The sequence below is a fragment of the Melozone crissalis genome, unplaced genomic scaffold (assembly GCF_028551555.1).
Source record: "Melozone crissalis strain CALT ecotype California unplaced genomic scaffold, PUWL_Pcris_2 ptg000023l_1, whole genome shotgun sequence".
NCBI classification, from domain to species: domain Eukaryota; kingdom Metazoa; phylum Chordata; class Aves; order Passeriformes; family Passerellidae; genus Melozone; species Melozone crissalis.
In genome coordinates this window covers 36,454,809-36,479,763 of record NW_026535801.1, presented here as the reverse complement: position 1 = coordinate 36,479,763, position 24,955 = coordinate 36,454,809, and the positions used below count along the sequence as shown (strand labels likewise).

At 37.5% G+C, this 24,955-nt stretch overlaps 1 protein-coding gene across 5 annotated transcripts in view; it reads left to right on the top strand.

Annotated features, from left to right (window-relative positions):
- LRP1B (LDL receptor related protein 1B) overlaps nucleotides 1-24,955 on the top strand; it is a 641,000-nt gene that overhangs the window by 540,181 nt on the left and 75,864 nt on the right. For all 5 annotated transcript variants that reach the window (XM_054278342.1, XM_054278341.1, XM_054278340.1 and 2 more), the window contains 6 exons: nucleotides 2,182-2,304; nucleotides 6,188-6,369; nucleotides 8,631-8,830; nucleotides 20,144-20,332; nucleotides 21,097-21,245; nucleotides 23,976-24,069. In XM_054278342.1, coding sequence (XP_054134317.1) covers nucleotides 2,182-2,304; nucleotides 6,188-6,369; nucleotides 8,631-8,830; nucleotides 20,144-20,332; nucleotides 21,097-21,245; nucleotides 23,976-24,069 — 937 coding nt within the window. The remainder of the gene's footprint in view (nucleotides 1-2,181; nucleotides 2,305-6,187; nucleotides 6,370-8,630; nucleotides 8,831-20,143; nucleotides 20,333-21,096; nucleotides 21,246-23,975; nucleotides 24,070-24,955) is intronic.

The following is a 24,955-nucleotide window of genomic DNA, read 5'->3' as shown; positions in this document are numbered from 1 at the left end:
ATATAAACTCAGAATAAAGGAGCTGAAAGTATGAGTTCTTTCAGTCTTCTCTGAGTTATGTGCCAGCTTTTTCCTCTATTTTCTTTTCTTTCTTTTTTTTTTTTTTTTTTCCCAAATACACATAAACAGTACAACTGTTTGAATTGTGTCTCATGTATCGTCTTTGTTTCCATTTCCTTCACTCCTAGTCATCAAAATCCTCAGGGTTTCAATAGGCAGAGTAGATAATCTTCCTCCTCATTATTTGTGATTTTTATCTCCCTGTTTTTAAGTGGGACACCAAGGGAACACAAATCACAGCCAAGGATATATTGTGTGCTGTGTGTAACAGAAACAAGCCCACAGGTTTAAGATGAGAGACTAAGGCAGCTGATGCCATTTGAAATCTTCCCTATTTCTTCTAAAAAGCAGATTGCTTGTGAAATGACAGAGAATTATGCTAGGAGGGCTTAAGTGAGATATGTATATGATAAAGAGGAAATTATATCTGGACAGAGAACCCTGTTACAGATGTGCAGAATTCTTTGCCTGCAGTTGCTGTTCTGATAAAAACTGAAATTAAACTGACCCAAAATATAACACTTGAAACCAAAGATGTGCAGGCAGTCAATTCTCTGTATTAGTCTTGATTCTTTAGGAAACTTTTACAGTGTTGTGGAATATATAGAGATAAGGCCATATTTTTTTAAAAATTGCTGACTTTGATTTATAGAATGTTATAAAATTGTGTGAAGCATTATTTTGTGTTTGTTGACCCGTTGTCTTCTTGGTTAAGTAAGAATTTGGGGTGGGAATTTCTCTGTAGATGCAATTATACCAACAGGAGGAAAAGAGGCAGGAGAAGTGTTTTGCAGCCCAGTTACGACTGACAGAGCTGCAGCTGGTTTTGTGAAAAGTGTCTGCATGTGTATGATATTTTTGACAAATGAGAGTGGTCTTCCTACACTGAATTGTTTCAGGTTTTTTACAATGATGATTTGTGCAGCCTAACCCCTCTTTTCCTCTACATTTTGATCAAAAGGTAGATTTACAGTAATTACACAGCAGTAGATGGCGGATAAGCCATGTATCAGTTTCTGTACAATTAAATATTTTCCTTAGTTGTTTACTTTGGAGCTGGCTGGTCCAGCACACCCCTTCCCAGCAATGAATTACACTAAACAGGGAGGCTGCTGATCTACCTGAGAGCAGGATGCCATTGGGCTGATAAGGGAATTGATTAACTGACCTTGAATTTATAGAGGCAATACAGACCGCATCCGTTCCTTTCACTGCTGCTGCCCCGTATTTCATTGATAACAACAACCTGGCATATTAGGAATAATTGTGATTTCAGTACCTATCAGAATATTCAGCAGGTTATGGGGCAGATAAGGAAATAAGAGCCATCATCTGAATGCAAGCCCCTTCTTCCTTATCAGCCATTTGGAATGAAAAGCCATTATTGTACGACTGCTCCTCCCAGCGTGTTGGAGTACCTCAGATATAATCACCACTCTCTCAAAATGTGTTGGCTTTGTAATTGGAGCCATAGGAGATTCCGAGATTCCTGCTGGATCTCCAACTTTCATGCTTTTTGTGTCTACCAGTGTCTGTGTGTATCCACACGCACATATATATATAAATACATATATAAGAGTACCTATAATATAGCATCTAAGAAGTCAAAACCTCCTCATTCAGGAATTAACATTAATGTCTTTCTGCACCACCACCATTTTGGATTCCTGATTAATTTATATTACTAAGGATTTTTTTTCATTATTTATATGTCATGAAGCTTATACTGTAAATATATAATTTCTGATTCTCCTATTTAATTTGCCAAAGAAAGGTCAAAGGTAGTTATCAGCAGTGAAACTGATAAAAAATTAGAAGTATTTACTGCCAAATTTCATTTAAATAAGAGTATAGAAAAACACAGGAGCCTCATTCAGTTTCATGTATCATCTGTATTTTTTTGAAGTGACACAGTTAATTTGGCACCACATTTATTTCTGTTACAGTCTTTGTCTTACTCTGTTTACAAGCAATGTATGGAAAAGAGAGGAAAGTGCTTCAGAAATATGCAGACAGTAAAATAAAGCATTAGGAATATTAACTGTGTTTTGCATTCTGAATGCTATCCAGCAGTTTGTGTTCACACATTTGAATAAATGGACATTTTTTCTCTGTTTTTAGGGGCTGAACAATGTGATTGCAATAGACTTTGACTACAGAGAAGAGTTCATTTATTGGATTGATTCCAGCAGACCAAATGGCAGCCGCATAAACAGAATGTCTTTAAATGGAAGTGACATCAAGGTAATTGAGGATTAATAATGTCACTACTAGAATTAAATTTTTTGAGTGCTTTGGGAAATGCTCCCTCATACATTTAACCCAGATTGTGAGGCTTTGGCGTATGAATACAAACGCAGCATGAGCTAGTGAGTCCTAGTAAAATTTAATTGCATTTGTATCTTATTTGAAGTAAAGATAGGGACAAGGAGAACTGCATTTAGGAGCTAAATTCCTTATGACTTATCTGACAGTTTACTGAATTGGCAGTTGCATGTGGCTTCCAGGATGCCAAAGCAAAAAGAGAGCTATAATTAGGTGTAAGCTGTGTAAATACACTGGTGTGTTATTTCTTCCTATGTAACATTTCCTGTGATCTTCAGTTTGTTTTTGTTTCACCTCCACTGCACTGATAATTAAAATAACTCAGTGTCTTTGCTGTGAAGGGTAAAAGTGCACTCCCATTTCTGCACACCCTGTTCTGCCTCTGTAGTGGATTAAGTTCACAAATCCACTATAAAGCACATTTGTTGACTTGTGTGAACATTTTCCCAGAACTGATGATAAGCAGTAAGGAATTCTTTGTTGATTCTATTATGTCTGACCTTCTGAAACAGGGACCTAAATGAGCAACAACATATCCTGTGAGTTTTCTTCCCTCTCTGCACACCGATAAACACGCAGAGAGAAAAGATTTGTGGTTTTCATTCTCAGCTTGGTGTGTGGACTGACACAACCTCAGAGCACGTCAGCTTTGCTCCTTATGTGAGTTAGGGTTTGAAAATCACTGGCTCCAAGGAACCTAGTTTGCATCCTTCACACCAAAATAATTGTTCTTAAAAAGAAAAAAAAAAAGCAAGTGGATGAAAATCTTCTGGAAAATCTGATTGCTTTGGGGTGAAAGTAAAATCCAGCATGCACTCAGTGTGGGGAAATAAATAGAAAACTGGAAAGTGGGGGTTCAAAATCCATTAAATCCTTGAGTCATACTTATTGTCCTTAAACAGTTTCCAAAGCATCCTCCTCAGCTTCTGTCCCTTCTGGATGATTCAGTATTATGTAAGGGTTGGGGATTACTCAGACTCTTTATTTCTAATCCTCATTATTTCACAAAAAAGAATTTTTCCCTGTTAAAAATGTTCCAATAACCAGGTAGAAAACTATCAAAACAGTGCTTTCTACTGATTCATTATTAATTTTATTTTTTAAGGAAAGTTTTCTTCATTTATAAGAAAAGGTTTCAGAAGGTTTATTCATTTATAAGAAAATGTTTCAAAAAGTTGAACAACCACTAGAAGAAAATTAGGATGAAGACATGGAGCATATTTCATTTCTCCATCAATCTGCAATTTGCACAAGTGTCATGTTGATGAAAATTTTAGTCATATAGGATGCCATATCCAATGCAAGAATCATAAAAATAGGTCAATTTCATTTTCATACAAAAAACTGGGGTTTTGTGTGAAAACTTGGCCCAGATTTGGCCTCTGAAAGCTAAAAAAAAAGGTGAAAAAAATTAACAAGAATTATATACTGTATCTGTCTAATAGTCTTTCAGTAACCTTTTATGCAGTGCCAAATTTTTGTGACTCTGACTTTCTTTTTAGGTTGCTATAGGACATACTTAATAACTGACATTATTAAAAATTAGTTCAAATGAAAGTATTATAGTTTTTTATTTAGTTATTTAAATGCTGGTATTACTATTTGTTATCTAGCAAACCTGTTTGCATCTTTTAATGGGGTTGTTTTTTCACGAGAGGTAGTTTTTATGATTTTTCCCCTGATGAATCTCTCGTTTTATTATCTTCTCACTTGTTGTGTTATTTTTTGCTATAAATAGATCAGCTCTCAGTGTAAGTGATGCCATTTGATGTATTGCCTCGGATTCCCCTTGCAGGAGATGGCATTTCTTCAGCACACCAGCTCTGGGAAGCCTCATGGCATCTCATTTTTCTTCTGCCTCTGCCCATGGAGGAGATACTTAGAGAATTGAAATGACAGCTTTTTCACATGGCTGTGTTCAGCTGTTAGAACAGAGTTTTACGGAGAGTTTGGATCCAAATGTTGGTGGGAAATGCAGTCAAGAGCTGGGCCATGCACATGAAGGGCCACACTGGAGGTCTCAGTGGCTGGGACAGGCTGAAGTGGCTCTCCAAAGGAAAAGCCATCAGAAAGAGAAACTCATTATTTTGGTTGATGCTTCAGTGTGTTATTTAGACAGCTAAACCGCTACCTGCAATTTCAGAGTTATCCATTTCTGCATGAAATGTCCCTTGTGCCAGTGCAGCAGTTGCTGCAATTACACATTTATAGACTGGTGAAGCTGGTAGTGTGGAGGTTTTAGAAATTAGAACCTCTTATTCCCATTAAAAAAAGCAGTGTAACCTGGAATTTAACTTTTCAAAAAGATTTTTAAGGTGATAAATTATGTAACAACATGTGAAGGTGCTTTTACATATTCATAACTATAAAATTGATTTAAAGCATCTCACCATAGCCCCTCTTATCTTGAAGGCTTTTCCATGTCTTCAGATGGTAAATAAATTTAAAACTAGCACATTCAGTTTTACATAATACAGGTTTATACATGAAGCTTAAACTCTGGTGCAAATGCTGTTGGTGATGAAGATAACAGTAAATTAGAATGTACAACACAGTAATAAACCCATTATTAGTGCTTAAGAAATACACATTTTCAAGTATTGCTTTCTGATCTGTGGGGTTTTTTTCTGAAGTTCTAGTTGCACAAACCTTAATCAGGAATGAAATATGTCAGGATAGATCTAAAATCCATTATTAGTGCTTAAGAAATATCATACATTTTCAAGTATTTCTTTCTGATCTGTGGGGTTTTTTTCTGAAGTTCTAGTTGCACAAACCTTAATCAGGAATGAAATAGGTCAGGATAGATCTTCTCAGGAATAGAATTTTCAAGCCTAGAAGAAATTGGACTCAAATGATTGTGAATATTCAAATATTACTGAACACTTGACATGAAGTACTCCCAGACAAGCCAGGCTGACTCATGCCATGATGAGATTTGTAATCACATATTTGTAATATATCTAGAGGAATTTGTTCAAGTTCCAGAATGATCCAAGTCATCCAAAACCCTGAGAATAACACATCCCTGTCAGTAGTCTGTAGATTTTCCAGTAGGTGACTAAATTGCTTTTGTCTCTTAGCAATGTAGCATTTTTAAAATTCAACTAATTCTTGGGAAGTTCCTCATTCATCTGCCACATGAATGCTGGAAATAAAAGCACAGTATTTCCTTTCCAGCCAGTACCTCTGAGTGCTCTCCTGGTCTCTCTGTCACGATGACATATGGCACTACTGTGACATTAAAATGAAGGATATGCTGATGGAGACTGCAGAGAGAAATGGGGAGACGAGCAGCAGATGTGCTCAAGGGCACACTGTGGGGAGAGCAGCCACATCTCCACTCTGTTCTGTGGAACAAAAAATGGAGTATGAAATAAAAGAGAGAAAAGTTTGATTTATTTATTTATTTAAAATTCAGAGAAAACTAGGTACTAAGATGAGAAATGAAAGATCAAAAGTTTACATTTTTTGCATAATGCAGAGAAGTTGTTAATTTCCTCTTTACAATATCATAGGATGCTCCATTCTCCCTCACTAGGAGAAAAGTGTCACAATGTTGTAGCTATTCAAGAAGTGTCATTACCTGAGAAGTGTCAGTGTTTAGCAGTGAATAATACCCAATTTTTACATGCTTTATGTCACTGTACCAAATATCCAGTCTCTCAATATCCTGGCATCAGAATTATTGTTCCTTTTTCCAGTTATTTAGATAAATAATTAACGTAATTCCTGACCTCAAATTATTGTTCCTTTTCCCAGTTATTTAGATAAATTATTAACGTAATTTTTGCTTTTCCAGGTAGTTCACAATACAGCTGTTCCCAATGCCCTGGCAGTCGATTGGATTGGGAAGAATCTCTATTGGTCTGATACTGAAAAGAGAATTATTGAGGTGTCCAAACTCAATGGCTTGTACCCAACTGTGCTCGTGAGCAAGAGAGTGAAGTTTCCCAGAGATCTGTCCTTAGATCCTCAAGCTGGGTATGAAGCAGCCAATTTTCAGTACTTCCTACTTAATCCTCATTTGATATTAATTTTTTTAATTCAAAAAATACATAGCAAATAATACTTAGTTGTTTGTTGGTTTCGGCTTTTTTAATATAATATTCAGTGATAGGAGAAAGTTGTTGTGTTGGTCTGGACCCTACCTAGGCAAACAAAAGCAGTGTTTTTCGTTGCATAAAAATATAACCTATCCAGTTTACTATTTTTTTTTCAAGATAAAAGCTATTCTCTACTATTTCTTAGAACTAGAATTTAATTTTCTTGCAACTATACCCTTTTTTCCCTGTAAAATTGGGGAGGGAGGTTGCAAACCTTTATTTAATGTTTTCAAGATATGAATATATGGGATCTTTCTGTGGTTGCCTGGGCATCCCAGAGTATGCAAAAATCTCTGTACAAAGTTAGTACACATAGTCCCAGTCTTTCAGGAAGACTTAGTTATTATGCCTATGTATTTATATATCTTACTGTTTTGCTGGGGGTTTTTTTGCTGTGTATAGACAGCTTTCCAAAGCTGTTTTTACATTTTTATTTCTAAACATATGCCTTTTCATTTATTTCAATATATAATTTTGCTGGAAATAACAACTTAAATTCAGAGTTAAAATTTGAAATGGTGTTACTTGAATCTTGGGTTTTTGGGTTTTTTTTTTTTTTTCCTCACAAATGAGAAATGCTTAGTGAATTATCCTGCTGCTGCCATGCAGTTTGTTTCCAAAGAAAACATTTTCTGCTGGAGAGAGTGGAGGAAGTTTCCTCTGTGTGCTGCTTGTGTGGAGCAGGCTGGGTGCCAGCACACTGCACCTGTGTGTTGTAGGATACCTGTCACTGTTCTTAGGGCCACCATCTCCTCCTGCACACAAACTCTGTTCCAGGTGGTTATCAAGGATATGAGCTGCATCTGGGTTTTGGAGAGCCTGTCCAAAGCCTGTAGAGCAGAATCAACTTCCCAGCTGGAAAGATCTGTCCTGAGGATCTGAGTAATGGCACACAACAGCAGCCACATGCGTCCATGTACTAAATAATGGGATTTTCTTCCTTTATGGCAAACGTGGTCTGCATTGTGGTTAAATGGCATGTTGAGGGGAAAATTGCTGCTCAGCTTTCTGACAGTCTTTCTCAGTGTTTCGCCCATTTTTAAACCCTCTGTGCGAGAAACTGTTTTAATGTTTTGCAGCTAGTACTTCCTGAAGCAATTCAAATTGCATTGTGTGGCTGCATAACAGCAAAAAAATGTTTTGTAACATGCATATAAAAAAAAAAGTAGATGTAATACCATATTTCTGATAAATTTATTAATGATGCCATTTATGCAGGATGTGACTTTCACAAAGTCCAGTTTGGGTGGTGCTTCAAATTCTAAGGTGTCAAGACTAAGCCATTTAAATGCACATTTTATTAGTCCATAATCAATTTAATAAAATCACACCTACCATGGGGATTCCTATTCAAACCCTTTACATTCAGCACACCTATTTACAAACAGGTTGAGAAAGAACACAAAGATTTATCTGGAAGGTGGAAATATTGTAGCGTAATTACTGATTTATTCTTGAGATCAACTAAATAAATTAAGCATTGAGCCACGGAATGGCTTGATTAATAAGAGACCTAAAGATCATCCAGTTTCAAACCCCCAGGATAGGCAGGGATGCCATTCACTACCCCAGGTTGCTTAAAGCCCCATCCAGCCTGGACACTTTCAGGGATGGGGCAGCCTCAACCTCTCGGGTCAATTATTGCTGCTGATGCCCTGTGAAGGCCGACCTAGAACAGAGACTAGACAAAACTAAAGAATAAAGTAGGGATTTATTAGAAGGAGGCCTCAATAGATCCATGTTGGGCAGCACAAGAGCTCAGCCAGGGCTGCACCCAAGATGAACCAAAATGGGCACAAATGGAATGATCAGTCACGAGGTCTCTCACTTTATAAGTTCTGCTCCATTTGCATACTGGAGTTCATTGTCCTATTACAGCTTTAGCTTGTGAAGTCCCATCCTTCTTGTTTATCTCTCCTCAGCCTACATTGTTTGTGCTCTTGGGCCTGAGATTTGGATCATTTGTCCTTGGTGCCCACCTAGAGCAGGAATTGTTTTGTCTCCCTACTCTGTGAAGAGAGCTTACTATCCCTTAATATGAAGCTCAGAACTACACACTAAAGCAGCACAGAATCTGAAAAATATAAAAACTAAACCTGAAGCATCGCAGTTACTCAGCTGCTGGGTTTTGTTCCACAGATACCTGTACTGGATCGATTGCTGTGAGTCCCCTCACATTGGCCGTGTTGGGATGGATGGATCCAGGCAAGCTGTGGTTATAGAAACCCAGATTTCCAGACCTATGGCTCTCACCATAGACTACGTCAACCACAGACTGTACTGGGCTGATGAGAATCACATTGAGTTTTCTGACATGGATGGATCTCACAGACATAAAGGTTGGTCAACATTTCAGTTGTTTTTCTTTTTGATGCTTTCAATGTTATGTACAGTTATGTAAAAATTGTCCTTTAAAACCTTTTTCCAAACTTTTTTGCGATTTTTTTTCCTTTTATCAATATTTTAAAATCTGCTCTTCATTTTCTTTCTCTGCTATTGATATGAATAATTTTTAAACTTGCAGTGCTATGTGTTTGTGGGAAAAATGTCAAATAGAAAAAGAAGCTCTAGGAACACAAGCAGTAATCTGAGGCACTCTTTCAATTTTATACCCTGGCATATATAGACAGGTTCTTGATTAAATCACAAAGTGAGAGAAACTTGCTGTTAAAATTAGAAGGAATAGATCCTCTGTGCTCTGTCAGAATAGGGGGCTAAAATCAGCCTTTTCTTCTACCTCAGAAAGCCTGGAAAAGCTTATAGTCTGCTCAGCATGAGACCAGTATTTCAAATGTAATTTCTGGCTTTCCTGGTAGATGGGTGAAATAACAACTTTTGAAATACTTATGTAATGAACTAATCTTTATCCCTGTGTTTTGCTTCTCACCTGACAGATAATTAAACAGCTTGTGTCATTTATCTGTAAAGTATGCAAAAAAAAAGTAAAATTCTACACTATGATGAATTGTTCTCATATTCCAAATTGTATAATTAAAGAGCTTTCATTTTAATTCAAATATATGAAATAGTATCAGTCTACTAAGTTTTTTGGGGGGTTTTATTTGAGATGAAATTGTTACCTGAGCTCCTTCCTCAAGCTTTACCCAAATCTCAGCATTGCTGTATTTCTGGTAAAACTTCATGGATCTGGGCTTTTTTTGGGCTTTTATCTCATACTGGGTGCCTCCAGGTCTTCTCCAAACCACAACTGATGAAATAACTACTTTATTTTCAGAGCAAAAGTTCACCATGAAATAAAAAATGGAAACCAACAAGTTTTCTAGCCCTTGCATTCATGAATTATAGGTTATAAATGCATAATGAATAATTCAATGTCAGTTGTCTGAGATGGTAGATTGGAGACACTCTAGCAGTAGCTACGAGAGCTGTAAATATTCCCATTAATCTCAGCATAATGTCCATGGTTTTTTTGGGATGAACACTGGTCAGTTGTAACCTGCTCACCTAAGCAGCCCTCACTCAGATATAGCCCTGACATTCTGCTCTTCTGACAGAGGAAGCAAAGCTCCCTACTCCTCTTGATGTCATTCCCTGTGCTGCTATCCTGCTTTTTGTTCTCATAAAATTATCCTCTTACTCTTCTTTCTGGAACTTTCAAAGGAAAGAAGTAAATAGTAGCCAATATTTCTCTCTTAGCCCTAAACTGACCACAGTGGTCAAACCTTTCACAGACTTCCCTTTCAGCCTGAGAGTTTCAGGATTTTTCTTTCCCCAAAAATGTCCTCATGTCACTAAATTCAGGAGATAGCTGCAAAATTCCAGCCAGACCATCTTCAGTGTCCATTGCCTTGGTCTCTAGCCTGTGGGATTCTCCTGCACAACTGGATAAAATCAGAATCAACTGCTTTATATCTGCAGAGTTAATGTCTTCTTCTGAGGATGCCTGATCCTGGAGAAGAAGGAAATTCGTCACAATGCCACAGCAAATTTATCCAAATTTGGTACCAGTGAAGTATGTGAGGCAAGCTCCAAAAGCAATAGTGACTTTGTGTAAAGCTGCTATCATGCTGCTTTTGAGGACACATCTCTTTGAAGTCCAGATGGCGTATAAATATTCAAGCCATAAGAATTGAGCTTTGGTAGAAAGATCCTGATGTATTTAAATGATGTGGAAGCAAGGTTTTTTCCTTAGGCAATCACTGTGGAGGATGAGGTTGGAAGAGACCTCATGGATCACCTAGTCCAGCCTCACAGATCACCTAGTCCAATCTTTTCTGGGAAAAGCATGGTCTAGATGACCCACAACCATGTCCAGCTGCTTCTTACAAGTGTCCAATCCACCATTTCCTTGGGAAGATTATGGCTCAGTATTTTCACTGTGAAAAGTTTTCCTCTTGTCTCCAGCAGGAATCTTCCCTAGAGTTCCCAACCTGTTCCCATCACCCCTTGCCTTTTTCATGTAAAAAGGGAGTCTCCATTTCTTTGCAGCCTCTTTAAAGGCTGGAATGCGGTGATCAAGTTTCTCTTCTAAAGAATGAACAAACCCAGTTCTCCCAGCCTTTGCTCTCACAGTTTCCCAAGCCTTGGATCATCTTTGTGCCCCTTGTCTGGATCCTCTCCCACCTTCCCACACATAATGCCTCTTGTCGCTTTCTGCTGTCAGAGTTTCACTCAAAACATCATTAACAAATTGAAATGAAGTTGTAGAAAAGTTTCTGTGGATTTAACCAGACAGTGATAGAATTCTTGGTGTCTGAAACAGATGAAACAACCCTGTGGGTGCTCCAAGGAAAGCTTTGACAGTTTCGCAGAGTTCACACTTAATGATCAATTTGCCTTTAATCAATGTCTTTTCCTTTTCTCCCTGCTTTCTCCTGGAACGACCAACTAAAGGAAATTATTTCTTTGTGATTCAGCACAAAAATAGAAATATTTTGGATGATAAAATTTAACCATTGTAAAATAATTATTTTAATAGGGGAAACTCAGGGAAGTTCAGTGTTTGGAGCTGTGATCCCCCTTGGCCTTCTGATATCTGTTATCCACAATGATAAGCACTTAAATGAGAAAGATTAGGTTTTATCTCTTGTGATAACTGTGCTCCTTGAAGACTTGTTTTTCACATGGATTTCATGGTCCGTTTTCCTTTGTCATTTTGCACATTTTGTATTGTCAAAGTTAAGTAAGGGGGAGATGGTTGAGTTTGCTCTTACCCTTTGTTTTTTGAATGGAGAAGGATAAAGGCACAGATATGGCAATCACAAAATATATTTTCCTGGAGGAATGGAAAAAATGTGAACAGGAATGCTGTGAGTGATGCAATCTGAAGTGCTAATAATGGCAAACTACTAAGCATTTTCTCACCTGTTTCTGTGACCTCTGAGGATAAGGCTGCCTTGCTCTGACGGTTTTTTTCCTGAGACTTTGATTTTTTGGATCTTAAATTGTCTGTTACAAAATCTATCAGAAAATGCCACAGAGATTTCAAAAGACACAGCAAATATAAGTAACTTGTCAGAATTAGTGGATTTCATATTATTAAGGAATGGTATAAGACAGTGTGCAGAGTTGTGTGCTCCACATCAGATAATTTAGGATAAACACAACAATTTTAGGCTAATTATTAACAGGCTGTCTGCTAAACCATGGAGTATTTATTACATGCAATGGGAGTTTACATGTATTCAGATCTTGGTGTTAACATTTCTTCAAGTACGGGGTTTTTAAAATTTGTTTGTTTCTTCTGAACCTTAAAGCTTTTTGAGGAGGACATCTGCTGCTTTTCTCTTGTAAAATTCCTCTGCATTTCAGCAGAGAAATTCTCTTTTACAATTGCCAAGAGACTCGTAGTAAGAATTTTGAAAACATGCTAACTAGGCCAGAAATCTCAGAGTGCTTGGGAGCTCTTCTTGGCGCTGGGGCAGCGATGACCTTGCTGAGCTGTTTGAAGTTTAATGCTTGGTTATATAAACTGTCTTTAGAGCTTAGCCAATTCAGCACTGCAGCCTTCACAAATGTTGTACACTGTAAATGATTAAGCAAGTATTGAAGCACTAATCTGGCTAAGCACTAAGCTGGTTTACTTATGTGAGCTTTATGAAAAAATAAATAAAAATTTTAAGAATTTGTCAGACTTAGCTGCTTTCTGTTCCCACAGCCCAGAAGAGATGCAGGCTTCACAGCTCCCTGGGTATCTGGCTGCTCCATGCAGGTTTTCCCAACCTTAAGGGCTCCTAAATCCCAGAGCTGCCTGCATTCCCCCATTTCCTTTTGAAGACAAGCATTTCAGTAAAATGAAACTATAACAGGGAAATCTGAGAGTCCAGTTTAGGAAGTACAGAAACTTCTCTGAGATTAGGCCTTAAACTGTGTCAAGTTGTTGGTTTATACTGTAAAAACAAAAAGTTGGTCACTACAATCCTTCGTCTGACAGGGGCATGGAAATTAAGCAATGGAAAAGTGTTGCATTTTAACTAAATTAGTATTGTTAAATTACTTCTTTAGGTGTAATATAGTTAACAGAGAATAACTTTCCTGGAGGACCTCAATTTGAAAAAACACCCTTTTCTTGAGACAGCTTCTTCCTGAATGTTTACAATTCTCAGAATTGGAGAGTATATATGCAAGTTTTGAAGTAACAAGTACAAGGAGTTTGGAGATTACAATCACTTTACTTTTTAGTGCCTGTAATTTCAAATGCTGCTCATTGTAAGGAGTTTGCAGGTAGAAAATTAGTATTTGTGTCCAATTCTGAACTCTGCCACCAGAGTTTTAAAAGAGAATATGCCTAACTGTTTATAAAATTGTCCTAATATAGAAATGATTACAGAAATCAATTCATTCCAGATTTATACCGGAGGTTTTCATAACTCAAAAATTAGAGAAGTCTGAAAGAGGGTTTGCTTCCCAGAGCAGATGAGAAGTAGTTCTGATATGGCAACAGTTTGGTTTTTTTCCCAACTTTTGAGGAGTCTGTAGAATTATTCATTGTAGCCACATCTGATAGCACAAACTGATAATTGCTTCCTCTCCATTATTGACTTCTGGATTCACTTTTCATAATTGTTCCTATAAAATTCTCCAATCCATATGTCTTCCCAAATCTGACTATTTTTTTTTTTTTATCAGGTTCCTTCTCTTTTAAAGGACAATATTCAGGAGAAATTGTTCAGATTCACCTATATTACAGGCAATTCACTCAATTACTTTACTCAAGTTTCCCCAGTCTCCAGGTTATGAAGACCAGTTTATGAAGGTGATGCCTTGCAAAGGCTGACCTAGAACAGAGACTAGACAAAGCTAAAGAATAAAGCCAGGAGTTATTAAAAGGATCTCCTCAATGGATCCACCTTGGGCAGCACAAGAGCCCAGCCAGGGCTGCACCCAAGATGAACCAAAAAGGGCACAAGATGCACAACCGGTCGCGAAGTCTCTCGCTTTTATAACTTTTCTGCTCCATTTGCGTCTTGCAGTTCATTGTCCCATTCCAACTTTAGCCCATGCAGTCCCATCCTTCTTGTTTTTCTCTCTTCAGCCCATGTTGTTTGTGCTCTTGGGCTGAGATTTGGATCATTTGTCCTTGGTGCTCAGCTGGAGCAGGAAATGTTTTGTCTCCCTACTCTGTGAAGAGAGCTCACTATCCCCTAATATGAAGCTCAGACCCACACACTAAAGCAGCACAGAGTCTGAAAAATATAAAAGCTAAAACCTGAGGCATCAAAGGTTGCCATCAGATTGGTTTCTGTATATTCCCCTGGTCTTGTGAAACATACTCAGATTATAGACTTCTGAAAATAATTCACTATACTTGAAACTTCTCCATGAGCTGGACAAACTTCTCCTTGAGCCATCACAAATTTTAAGGGATGGGCATTACTTTCCATGCAGCGGCTCCTGTCAGGAGGCAATCAGGACAGAGAACATAAACCAGAGATTTTCTGTTTTCTCCCTGTTCCAATCAACACAATGGAAAACAGGAGGATTTTGATCAAGGCAGGGTCAGTGTTTGACAGCTCCCATGGTTCCAGTAGAAGATAAATGAGATAAACCAAAGCGGCCCGGTGGTTTATGTCCTCACAGCTGGATGGTGGCAGGAGAGGGAAAGATAAAAGAAAGAATGGCTTGGGGGTCACTGGGAATGGATAGCAAAACCAAGACAGGAGTCAAAGGTGAGGGGCTGGCAGGCAGGTAAAAGGCCTCTGTAAATCTGAAAAATAATTTAAAAATCTTTAAAACTCACTAACACACACAGTTATTCTACTCAAACAGTGACTTGTGTATATTTGAGAGTAATTTATTACTGCTCTGTACTGCAATGGAGTTACTGGCATATAAACAGCTGCTCACAGTGAATTAAAAAAGGCAATAAAATATTTTAAAGTGGGAAAATAAAATATTGTATTCCTAGTTTTTTATCAATTGGTTTTATAGGCAGATTTTGAAAAATTTATGCATCTTTTCTCATGGTGTTGTTATATCTAATAGTGAAATTTAATATCTCAAACACATGAGTGCCTTAAGATGTTTAGATTTAAGGCTAAATTTCCTGCTTCTATAGTGATAGCAGTTTGAGGATGTATAACAAAGTTTGTGTGAGTTTTTTGAAATATTCTGTTTTCAATGTTTCAGTTACATTTTTATACTGGCAAAATATCCCACCACTGAATGCTAGCACTTTTGTCTTCCATATGTAACCCAATATGATGTATATATAAATTTTGCAGAAAGAAATATTTATGTCTGGACATGTAATTAAAGATCTGAATAATAACATTCTAAAACTATATATAGAGTTTATATATAGACTTAATCTATATACTCCATGAATATTTTTTTGCTGTTCATTGAGTTTGACAGGTTTAGATTTCTAAACCAAGTGTCAATTTCATAAAAGTAATAATGATTGTAAAATATCTCGTCTTTCAAATAGAGTATTTTAATGTAATATACTTAAATTTAATTATATCTGTCAGAACTACATACTTTGTCACAAGCTAAATAGAGATAATTTTATTGTCATTAGTCATTATTAATTTTATGGACTAAGCACTTCAAATTCTTTAGCATAGCAAAAGGAACAAGCATCAGGAGTAAGTAGTATAGGAAATAAAAAAGTATTGACTGTGTCTCAGAGAGGCTCCAAGTTGAATGTAAAATGAGACAGAAACAGGTACAAGAGAGCTCACTTGGCAAGAGGACATTGGGGTCCAGGAATTGCTGCAGAAGAGATCAGCAATCTCCAGGTTTATTTGGTTTTGTAGGTTTAATTGCTATTTTCTTATTAAGTGTTGTTCTTCCTTGATGCAGTTTGTCTTTGGAGGGTTTGTAACCACTGGTTCCATTCAGATTGAGATGTCAGTTGGCATTTTGTTTCTGTTTTATTGCAGTTCAGATAATCAAGTTTCAGGGAGTGGAATTCAAAATAGTGTAGAATGTTTTTTCAGGTTGGGTCACCCATGTAAATTTTCTGTGTTTGGGTGCCAAAATTCTTGAACAGAAACTGCTCTAATGCCACAGGGAAAGTAATTTAAATTGTTGCTTAACAATAATTAATTACCTTTAGGAATGGCTTCCCAGCACTGGTACTCTAGCTGGGTGAATTTTTGGGAAGAGCCTAACAGGGATCTTTCACCCCTTCTGTTTTTGTAGATTTTGTACAAGGGCAGGGCAAGGTTGCAGTCCCTTGTTTTTGGAAAGGAAAGGAAAACATCCCTTTCTGTCTTGTAAGTGATCAACCATCTTCTGGACATGATAGGGCACTGATAAATTTGATATTTTGATATATATCTATTTTTTTATAACTTTGATAATTTTGTTTTTTCTTAGAAGGGGTCAAATTTGTCCTTCAAAGGACACTTTTTCTTGGTACGTTGGTTTTACCACCCACCAATGAGACCTTTTTTATTATTATTCGTGTTATTGTATTTGCTTTTCTATTTGGAAAACCTTGTGTTTCAATAAGAGCCAAGGGATCTGGGCTTCACTTCTGTATGGCTTCAGGTTCTGTAGCTCAGCAATCCTAGGTGGAATGATTTTCATTCCTGAAATCAATTGAGCATATTTTTACGCTTAAGTAAATGTGCTCGGAAAATATAAGGGAAGCAGAGTTCACTTTTCAGAGAAAAGTAAACATTTGTATCACAAATATGACTTACAGCCTATGAATTTATATTCTTGGATCAAAATTGATACAGAATGCAGGACAGAGAGAGACAGATATACTTTGAGTCTGTCATGGTTCTTGTGCGTCTACATAACCATGTTCCCTCCTGTGGCTCTTCTCTTAAGTTCATGCAGCACTTTATCTTCCTTTATTATGTTATATATTGTCATTTTTGTCTTCAAGTATCTAATAATTTTTATTTCCCACCACTTCTGATCTGTTGCCAGCCCCCTCTTTTTTCCCTTTTATTACCTACCTGTGTTTTTTCCTCCTGTTTTCTGCAGCTTTCTGAAAGGCCTGTGCAATCCTTCTCCTTCCTGCCTCCTCTTTCTTGCCCCTTTTCTCATCTAGTTGTTTGGGATTAGCATTCAGTGTCAGAAAATCCATGGTTTATGGGTAAAATGAAATACCACTAGAGAATCAGAGTTGCCAGCATGTGTGTAAGAGGAGGAATTGCAAGGAACTTGCCCAGCTCTGGGAGGAAGAGAAAGGAATCCCAAAAGTAAATGTTTTAGCTTTAACAGAATATATTCCTTTCTTACTAATGGGTTTGCAATGGGATGAAATGTTTTCAAATAGCTGCAGAGGAAACACAGGTGCTTTGTTATGACTAACCTGCCTTTACTTTAAATTCATACAAAATAATCTGGTTTTGCAGTGCTTGACAAAGAAAGAGGAACAATGAGTCTTCCTCTTCTGTTTAAAACTGATTCACACCACAGTGCTTGCTGTGGGGTTAATTAGTATTAATTAGGGTAATAATTAGTATTAGACATACAATATTAGTACTGTATGTCATTTATGATGAGATCAATCAGCTAAAGCTTTTTTGGAGTTACAGGAAAGAGTGGAAAAAGGAAGTGAGTGTTTCTACTATTCCAAACATTTGTAAAAAAATCAATATTCACTGCCTGAAATTTTGGAAAGTGAAACTGATGTCCTCTAAGCCAAAGAATAAAGAGCATGAGAGACTACTTGACTGCTCCATCAGATAATCAGATGTAAAAATTATCTCAGTTTTCTGTTCACTTTCGTTTGGTCATTCACAGTTGATGGGAACTGTAAATTCTAGAACTCCTTAGATGTCAACAGTTCTGATGTTTCCTTGCTATAATTTAGTAAAAGGTAGAGAAGAATTATATTCAACTGTGATAGAACTATTTCTTAAACAGTAAAGTAAGTCAGAATTGGTTGCTAGCCTGTTTTCAGAAAAGTCTCTCAGGCTTTATCTTCTACTTTGGCTTTTATGGTCAGCTTAGAAGAAATTTTATAAGTTTTTCTGTTATGTAATTATTATTAACTAGTCTTTTATAAGAATTTTATATTTTTATGGTGAGTGTAAGATTTTTGTCAGAAATATTTGTCCAGTGATTCTCTAGTTATATTCTATTTTACTTTAAATGGATTTTCATTTGCATGTATGTGTACTATTCATTGCTTTCTTAATTGATTTTTTAATAACTTTGTTTCACAACAGAATACATTTAGCTTTAACAGCTTTAAATGGTGCAACTTTGTGTTGATTGTGACCTAATGAAAAATTAATGCAGAAGCCCATTAAAATTACAGAGTTGCTCAGAAATAAAAATGGTGACAGGACAAACTGCAACCTGAATCTGTGAGTGCTAGGACACTGACAGTGTTAACTTTATACCTATAAAGGGTAATAACAGGAAACCCAGTGTTTAGAAACAAATATATTTTGTCATTCTTCTTTTAAAGAACATAAAAAGAAGAGAGTCTAGTAGTTATTGCATTGTTCCTGATAAGGTGGGCTTATTTTTAAGAAGTTTGAAAGAGTTAAGCTTTTAAACCTGGTACTTGCAGAATTTATTTTTCTTTAAATAAAAGAAAATTGTACTTGAGTCAGTGAACAATGTTCTTCTGTGCAGTGTTCTAACTGTAATATTTAATATTTTGTGCCACACACTTAACTTGGCTTCCCTGTTAATGCAGTATGATGGTACAATTCAGGCAATGTAAAGTAATCCCCTGAATCTTTAGCTCATGAATATAAAGTTTCATCTGGATTTTGATGTATGTCTAATCCAATGAAGGCAGGCTAAATTGTCTGGCACACCACAAACATTCACAAAACCAAAGAATAAGCATTTATTCATATATCTATGCTTAGGATATGGGGTTTGCTTTTTGTCTTTAGAGAGACTGGAGTGGGACCTTTGACATCGTTAATTTGGTGCCAAAAATAGAAGCAAGGTTCATAATTTATATAAACCAATACTGTCTCAGAACTGGAGCAAAAATAAAATAATTAGTTTCATGGAAAGCTTCAGGGCCTCATTCAGGGCAGCAGCTTCTGATGTCCCATCCTTCTTCTCCTGTCAGCCTGGTTTGTATTCCTCATTGGAAACATCACTCAGTGGGACTCTAAAAATCACAGAAAGTATAAGAGCTTTTTTAGTACTGTACCTTGTATGGAACTATGGCAAAGTTGCCCTGTAATGAGGATTAGGATTAAAATTGCCAAGATTTCTTTGGACTTTGACTGATTTCCCAGAAATGCTCTGAAGCTCTTTCAAAAATATCATATTCTTATTTCAGTGTGATAGATGTGCTTCATGGAGACATATAAGAAGGGAAAATAATTTCAGGCCTAAGCAGCAAGGTCTCCTTGACCAGGGGGCAGCATGCCCTGCACTGGAGTTCAGTACAGGGAGGACTGCTGGATAGAAAATTGAATTTTCTAAGTTGTTGTTCCATATACTCAGTACCAGTCATAAGATCTCAGTGAGTTATAAAATGTCCCAACAGGAATTTGAGATTTGCCTACTCTATGTCAACGCTTTTCAGGTAAAAAGATGTAGAAAACAAGGTAAAGGTGTTAAAGAGGTCCTGGTTAAATGTGACAGTCAGCTGCTATGCCTTCTCACCTCTATCAGTAATTAGGTGATTCAGCAACAAAAGATTATCATCTACAAATTAATTATTGTGGTCAGATATGCTTCTAGGACAGCTATGATTACTACTATTGATGTTTAAAGGAGGAACAAAGAAAGGTGGCATTCAGTTACTGTTTACCAAGAACAAATACTTCAGGTTAAGGAGTGTACTGAACAATAAAGAATGATCCAAAGCTTTTTCTCCCTTTTGTCCTTCCATCCTTTTCCAAATGATGTTGGCTCAGAACTTTGTGATACTGTAGCTATGGACTTTTTTTTAATATTGTGTGGCTAGTGATGCTAGAAATGATCAATAATCCCTCTTACTGCAATGGTTATTTTAATGCAAATTTTTGGTTATTTTTCCTGTCTCTCTTGCCAGTATATTTTGATGAAATGAAATGCTATTAATTATATGAAAGGATATTAAGCACAGAGCATCAGGAGATGTATATGTTATGTTCTGGTTGTTTTCTAATAACTTTTATTCCAGTAAAAGAGTGAATTTATGTTGCTTATGCAGAGTAGGGGAAGTTACAGTGGGGAATATTTTAATGCTGTGCATTGGGGAATATTTTAGCTGGCAGTTTCCCAAGGGTGAGCATTAATCTGAGCATCTCTCCTTCCAGTCCCTAACCAAGACATCTCAGGGGTGATTGCGCTGACACTGTTTGAGGACTACATCTACTGGACAGACGGGAAAACCAAATCCCTCAGCCGTGCCCACAAAACCTCTGGCTCGGACCGGCTGTCCCTGATCAACTCGTGGCACACCATCACAGACATCCAGGTGTATCATCCCTACAGGCAGCCTGATGGTAATTATCCTGTCTCTGCTTCCCAAGCAGCACATGGAGGTATTTAACTCAGTAGCCATGTGCTGAGGTGCTGCATGCTCATTTATCTGCAATGATTGTTTCTGTTCTGCTTCAGATTGTGGAAGTTTTCAAGTTCTAGTTTTTAAACATAAAGATGGGATTAATGTTTTAAGCACATCCAGTATTAAATACATCTAACAAAACTTGTTCAGTAGAGAGATAATTTATGTGTTTAAAAATAAACCCAAATACTGACTGAAAGTAAAGAACTGTTACGTTTCATTACAGTAAAAGTTAACATTTTTTGAAAAGGGAGCAGTGTGTTATGAAAACTTTTAACCTGCTTCTTTGAAAAGTGTTAATATTGCAGAAGAATACTGCTAGACTGAGGGAATGTCAGAGAATGTGGGTGGTGTGATTGTGTCTTATCTGCTGATATCACTGTATTTGAATTGTAACTGAATGCTATTTGGCAATTGGCCTAGATAAGGTAATTTTTCTCTCATTATATTTTAAAAAAAGAGCTTTTTTTATTCCTCTCATTCCTTCAGTATTGAACTTACAGCCATGGTAATAATTCATTTTTGCATACAACAGAGAATAGCTTAAAGGCAGCAGGAAGAGTTTGCCTCTGTGGGTTTTTGATTTGGGACACTGCATTGTAAAGACAGTACATGGCACACAATTTTCTTCATCCATAAAGCAGACACCCCGAAGTGTGCTGAGATAAAAGGCTCTGATCTACCTCCCTGTTCTGTCCACAGTGTCCAGACACGTGTGCACGCTGAACAATGGTGGCTGCAGCCACCTGTGCCTGCTGGCCCCTGACAAGCTGCACTCGTGTGCCTGCCCCACCAACTTCTACCTGGCCGCGGACAACAGGACGTGTCTGTCCAACTGCACTGCCAGCCAGGTATGGGCTGCAGGACTGGCTTCCAGTGCTCCTGCTGGGCAACAGGGAGTGCTGCCTTCAACAGGGAATGGGGGAGCTTCAAAAGGAGCCCAGCACTCAGGGGAGCACTTGGAGCGCTGTGAGATTGGAATCTCACAGTGATCTCTCTGCTCGGTCTAGCAGGGAGGAGCTGGCAAATGGAAGAGGAATTGGAGTGATGGATGCAGCCTGGAAAATTAAAAATTTAATAACAAAAATGACAAACAGGGTGAAGGGTACAGAAGCTGGGTCCAAAGACCCCTTTGGAAGGGAAAATGCAGCTGGTTATAGGGGCACAAAGTCCAGTCAGGAAGGTGAGCTTAGAACATCACCTTATAACACAAAAGTCCTGAACCAACAGAGAAGGAGAACTGGAAACTTGACCAAATATAGGATGGTTCTGCTAGCATACTACTAACTCCTGTGAGCCCACTCTTCTCACCTGGTCAGGTGTCCCCTCCCCTCAGTGCCCTGCCTGCCATGGTTTGTGGCCAAAGCCCTCTGCAAATGCATCTGAGGCAGGAATCCCAGCTGGACGAGATTCCTCAGAGCGTTTCACCTCCAAGGCTGTTAGTGGGAAACACTTGCAAATGGCTTTTTCCCCAGAGAATTCAGGACTTGTTCGCTTTCAAACATTGGTGTTCCTGCCAGTCACCAGAACAAATACAGCTGCTAAACCCATAAAAATAGCCTTGAAAAAACATTTGTCTGAAATATCAAAATACAAAGTGTGTGTAACAGTGATTTGGGATGCATGAATGAATTTTGCATTAACAAAAGAAAACAAGCTCAGTCCAGTTAGAAAGATGAAAAATGGAAAATTACAGTCTTGTGTTAAAAACAATCCAATAGGTAAAACAGAAGAAATTAATCAATTAAAACACTAAACTGTATTCCCTATTACTTAAAAGAAAAACTCTTGAACACCAAAATTCCATCCATTTAAGACCCAAATGACCCTGATCCCTGATTTTGCAGGGTTTTGTCTCCGTAGTCTAAAAGGGAATACAAATATCTTCATAACAACATCTCAGAGTTAGTGCCTATGTCCTGGAAATAACTTTCTGATACTATTTTGACAGCCTGAATTCCCTTGTGGTGAGCAGAACAAGTAGAGAACACAAGGAATGACAATTGTCTGAGTTTCTATTTGTCTCCTGCCTTTGTCATCCTCCTGCTGACCCCTCTGAGCTGCAGATCTGTGTGGGGCAGTAACAGCTGCCCTTCAGCCCAGCCTGTTACACAGCAAGTCCCTCAAGGTGCTACAGGAATGATGTAGCTCCAGCTATGTGTTCTATATCATAAATACCTTTGAAACTCTAATTTTTCTTGGCAGAAAAGATAAACTGAGCTAAGGCGCCAAATTTAATATACCATTTAATTATAGCTTTATTGAATAATCAACGATTTTTAAAATGTGAAAAAAGCTGCCCAGAGACAGAAAATGAAATGTCTTGCCCTTCTAAAACTATTGGTTTCTTTCCTTTCTGTGTTCATCGCGACACGATGTAGGAAAACTAACATTTCTTAAAAGCTAACTGATAATCTACCCAGATTTTTCTCTCTGACATGAGCGACATAATGGACTCAGATTTTAGGTTTAACCCTAGAAAATTACATCAGTTTGTACCATTTGTTTTGTTTGCATTCCTCTTTCAGTCAGAACAAACAGTCACCTGAGTTGAGAGTAAATGCACAGCCTTCTTACAAAGGATTTTTCAGTTTTTTCTACAGATGTTCTATCCATTTGAAAGTCTGAAAGGCTTTACATTTGGTTTGTTCACTTAATTCAAACAATGTAAGCAATACTGTACACAACACCACGCATTAAGGCTCCTTTCTGTAACTGTGGGTGTTTGGGTTTATCTGGAAAAATGATGTTGTCTGCTTCAACAGTCTATAAAAGCAGAATTGAAGTGTTTGCTTTGAATAAGACCTTCAAGAATGAAATCACAGAATGTAGCAAAATATAATGAGCAGTTTGTGTCGGGGCATTGTAAGCCAGTGTAGCACAGTCATCGAAACTACAGTGATTTTTATCACTTTGGCAACCTCAGCGCCAAACATCTCCAAATAAAAAAAACCCCCAAAATTTAAAATACAAGTCTTGTAAAATTATCAGCCAGAAAATCAGTGATGCATCAACACTTCAAGCAGCTGGTTTGTGGAAAAAACACTCCACAACTTGTAAAAGTTGTAACATCAGTATAATTTGTTTTAGCGTTGGGCGCATGTACGATAGCTTCCTTTAAAGGACATGTGTACCTCCAAATGTTCGTGAGTCTATTTTATCCCTCTAACTTGTTGCACATCCATATGTATTAAACTGTTTTATCAATTTTTATGAGCCTGCACAGTTATTCGGTCATGTAGCTGTGATGTGATGCTTGTAACCCAGATTCTGCTTTTCTGTCTGCGGTAGCCCCAAGGTCAGCGGGGCCCTTCTTTATCTCTCTTCATGTTGGATGCTTGCAATCTCCATTGTTTTCTCAGAAGAGAATTTCTTTATTTCTCTTTTGCAAGTTAACAGAATGAGCAAGTTTAAACTAATCTAAAATTGGTTTCTACCTTAAGTTAAATTTCGAAGCCCCTCTCTCACGGCGGAGCTGATTTTCATAAACTGTGCCGTTCCTGCTTACAAATAAATAAATAAACAAATGAATAAATGTCAACACAAAATCTTTTATTCCTGCTGGCCTTTCCTCTCGGCAGTTCCGTTGCAAAACCGACAAGTGCATCCCGTTCTGGTGGAAGTGTGACACGGTGGATGACTGCGGGGACGGCTCCGACGAGCCCGCCGAGTGCCGTGAGTGCGCGCTGCTCTGGGGCTGGCTCTGCCACCAGGGCCCACACCAAACACAACACTTATTTATAAAGTTTAGGAAGAGGATTTTTGTGGGCACTTCAGTTTGCAGCACTACTTTATGTTCCTTGGTCTTTGGGCCTTTTAAGGTCTTTGGAAAATCATACGTATTTTTCATCTTTGAAACCTCTACTTCATCCCAGTTATGTTTTCGCTAAAGATTTTGATTTTGAATTGTGGAATTCTTTGCATGAATACAAAGATCTGACAGGTTTATTTGGGTTTTTTCTGTGTAATAAAAATGTGGGATTCTAATCTCAGTTTTGTTGCAGTTGTAGGCATTTAGATACACATTATTCTCCACTGCAGTTTTCTGAGCAATAACAATGTTCTCTCCTTGCCTTCCTTCCTTAAGCTTATACTTGAAAAAAATGCTCTGTGTGTTCTTCAATCTTCTGGTTAATTAACAGTTAATTTGATTTTTTTTTTTTGTATTGAAATCCCTCACCCCTATTTCTACAATTTTATAATTAGTTCTCTTCTCCTGCTCTGAAGCAGATTTTAGTATATGTAATCATTCTGCATAAGTTTTTATTTTAAGCTACTCTATGCTTATGTATAATATTACTATAGAGGTACATAATTGCTCATTATTTCTAATGACAGTGGCTGGAGAAGGAACAATTCCTTTCTTGGGAAATAGAATTAAAATGGGATAGGGAGTTTCTTAAAAGCAGACTTGAACTCAAGAATTTAGATCCAAAATTACAGGTCTCTGTTGAGCCTTTGGTAAGCTTCAACCTGCAGAGGGTTTTCACTCTGTGTCATTAGTACTGTAACTAGAGCTGCACAAATTAAAGATATCAGACTTTGAAATTAGTCTTGCAAT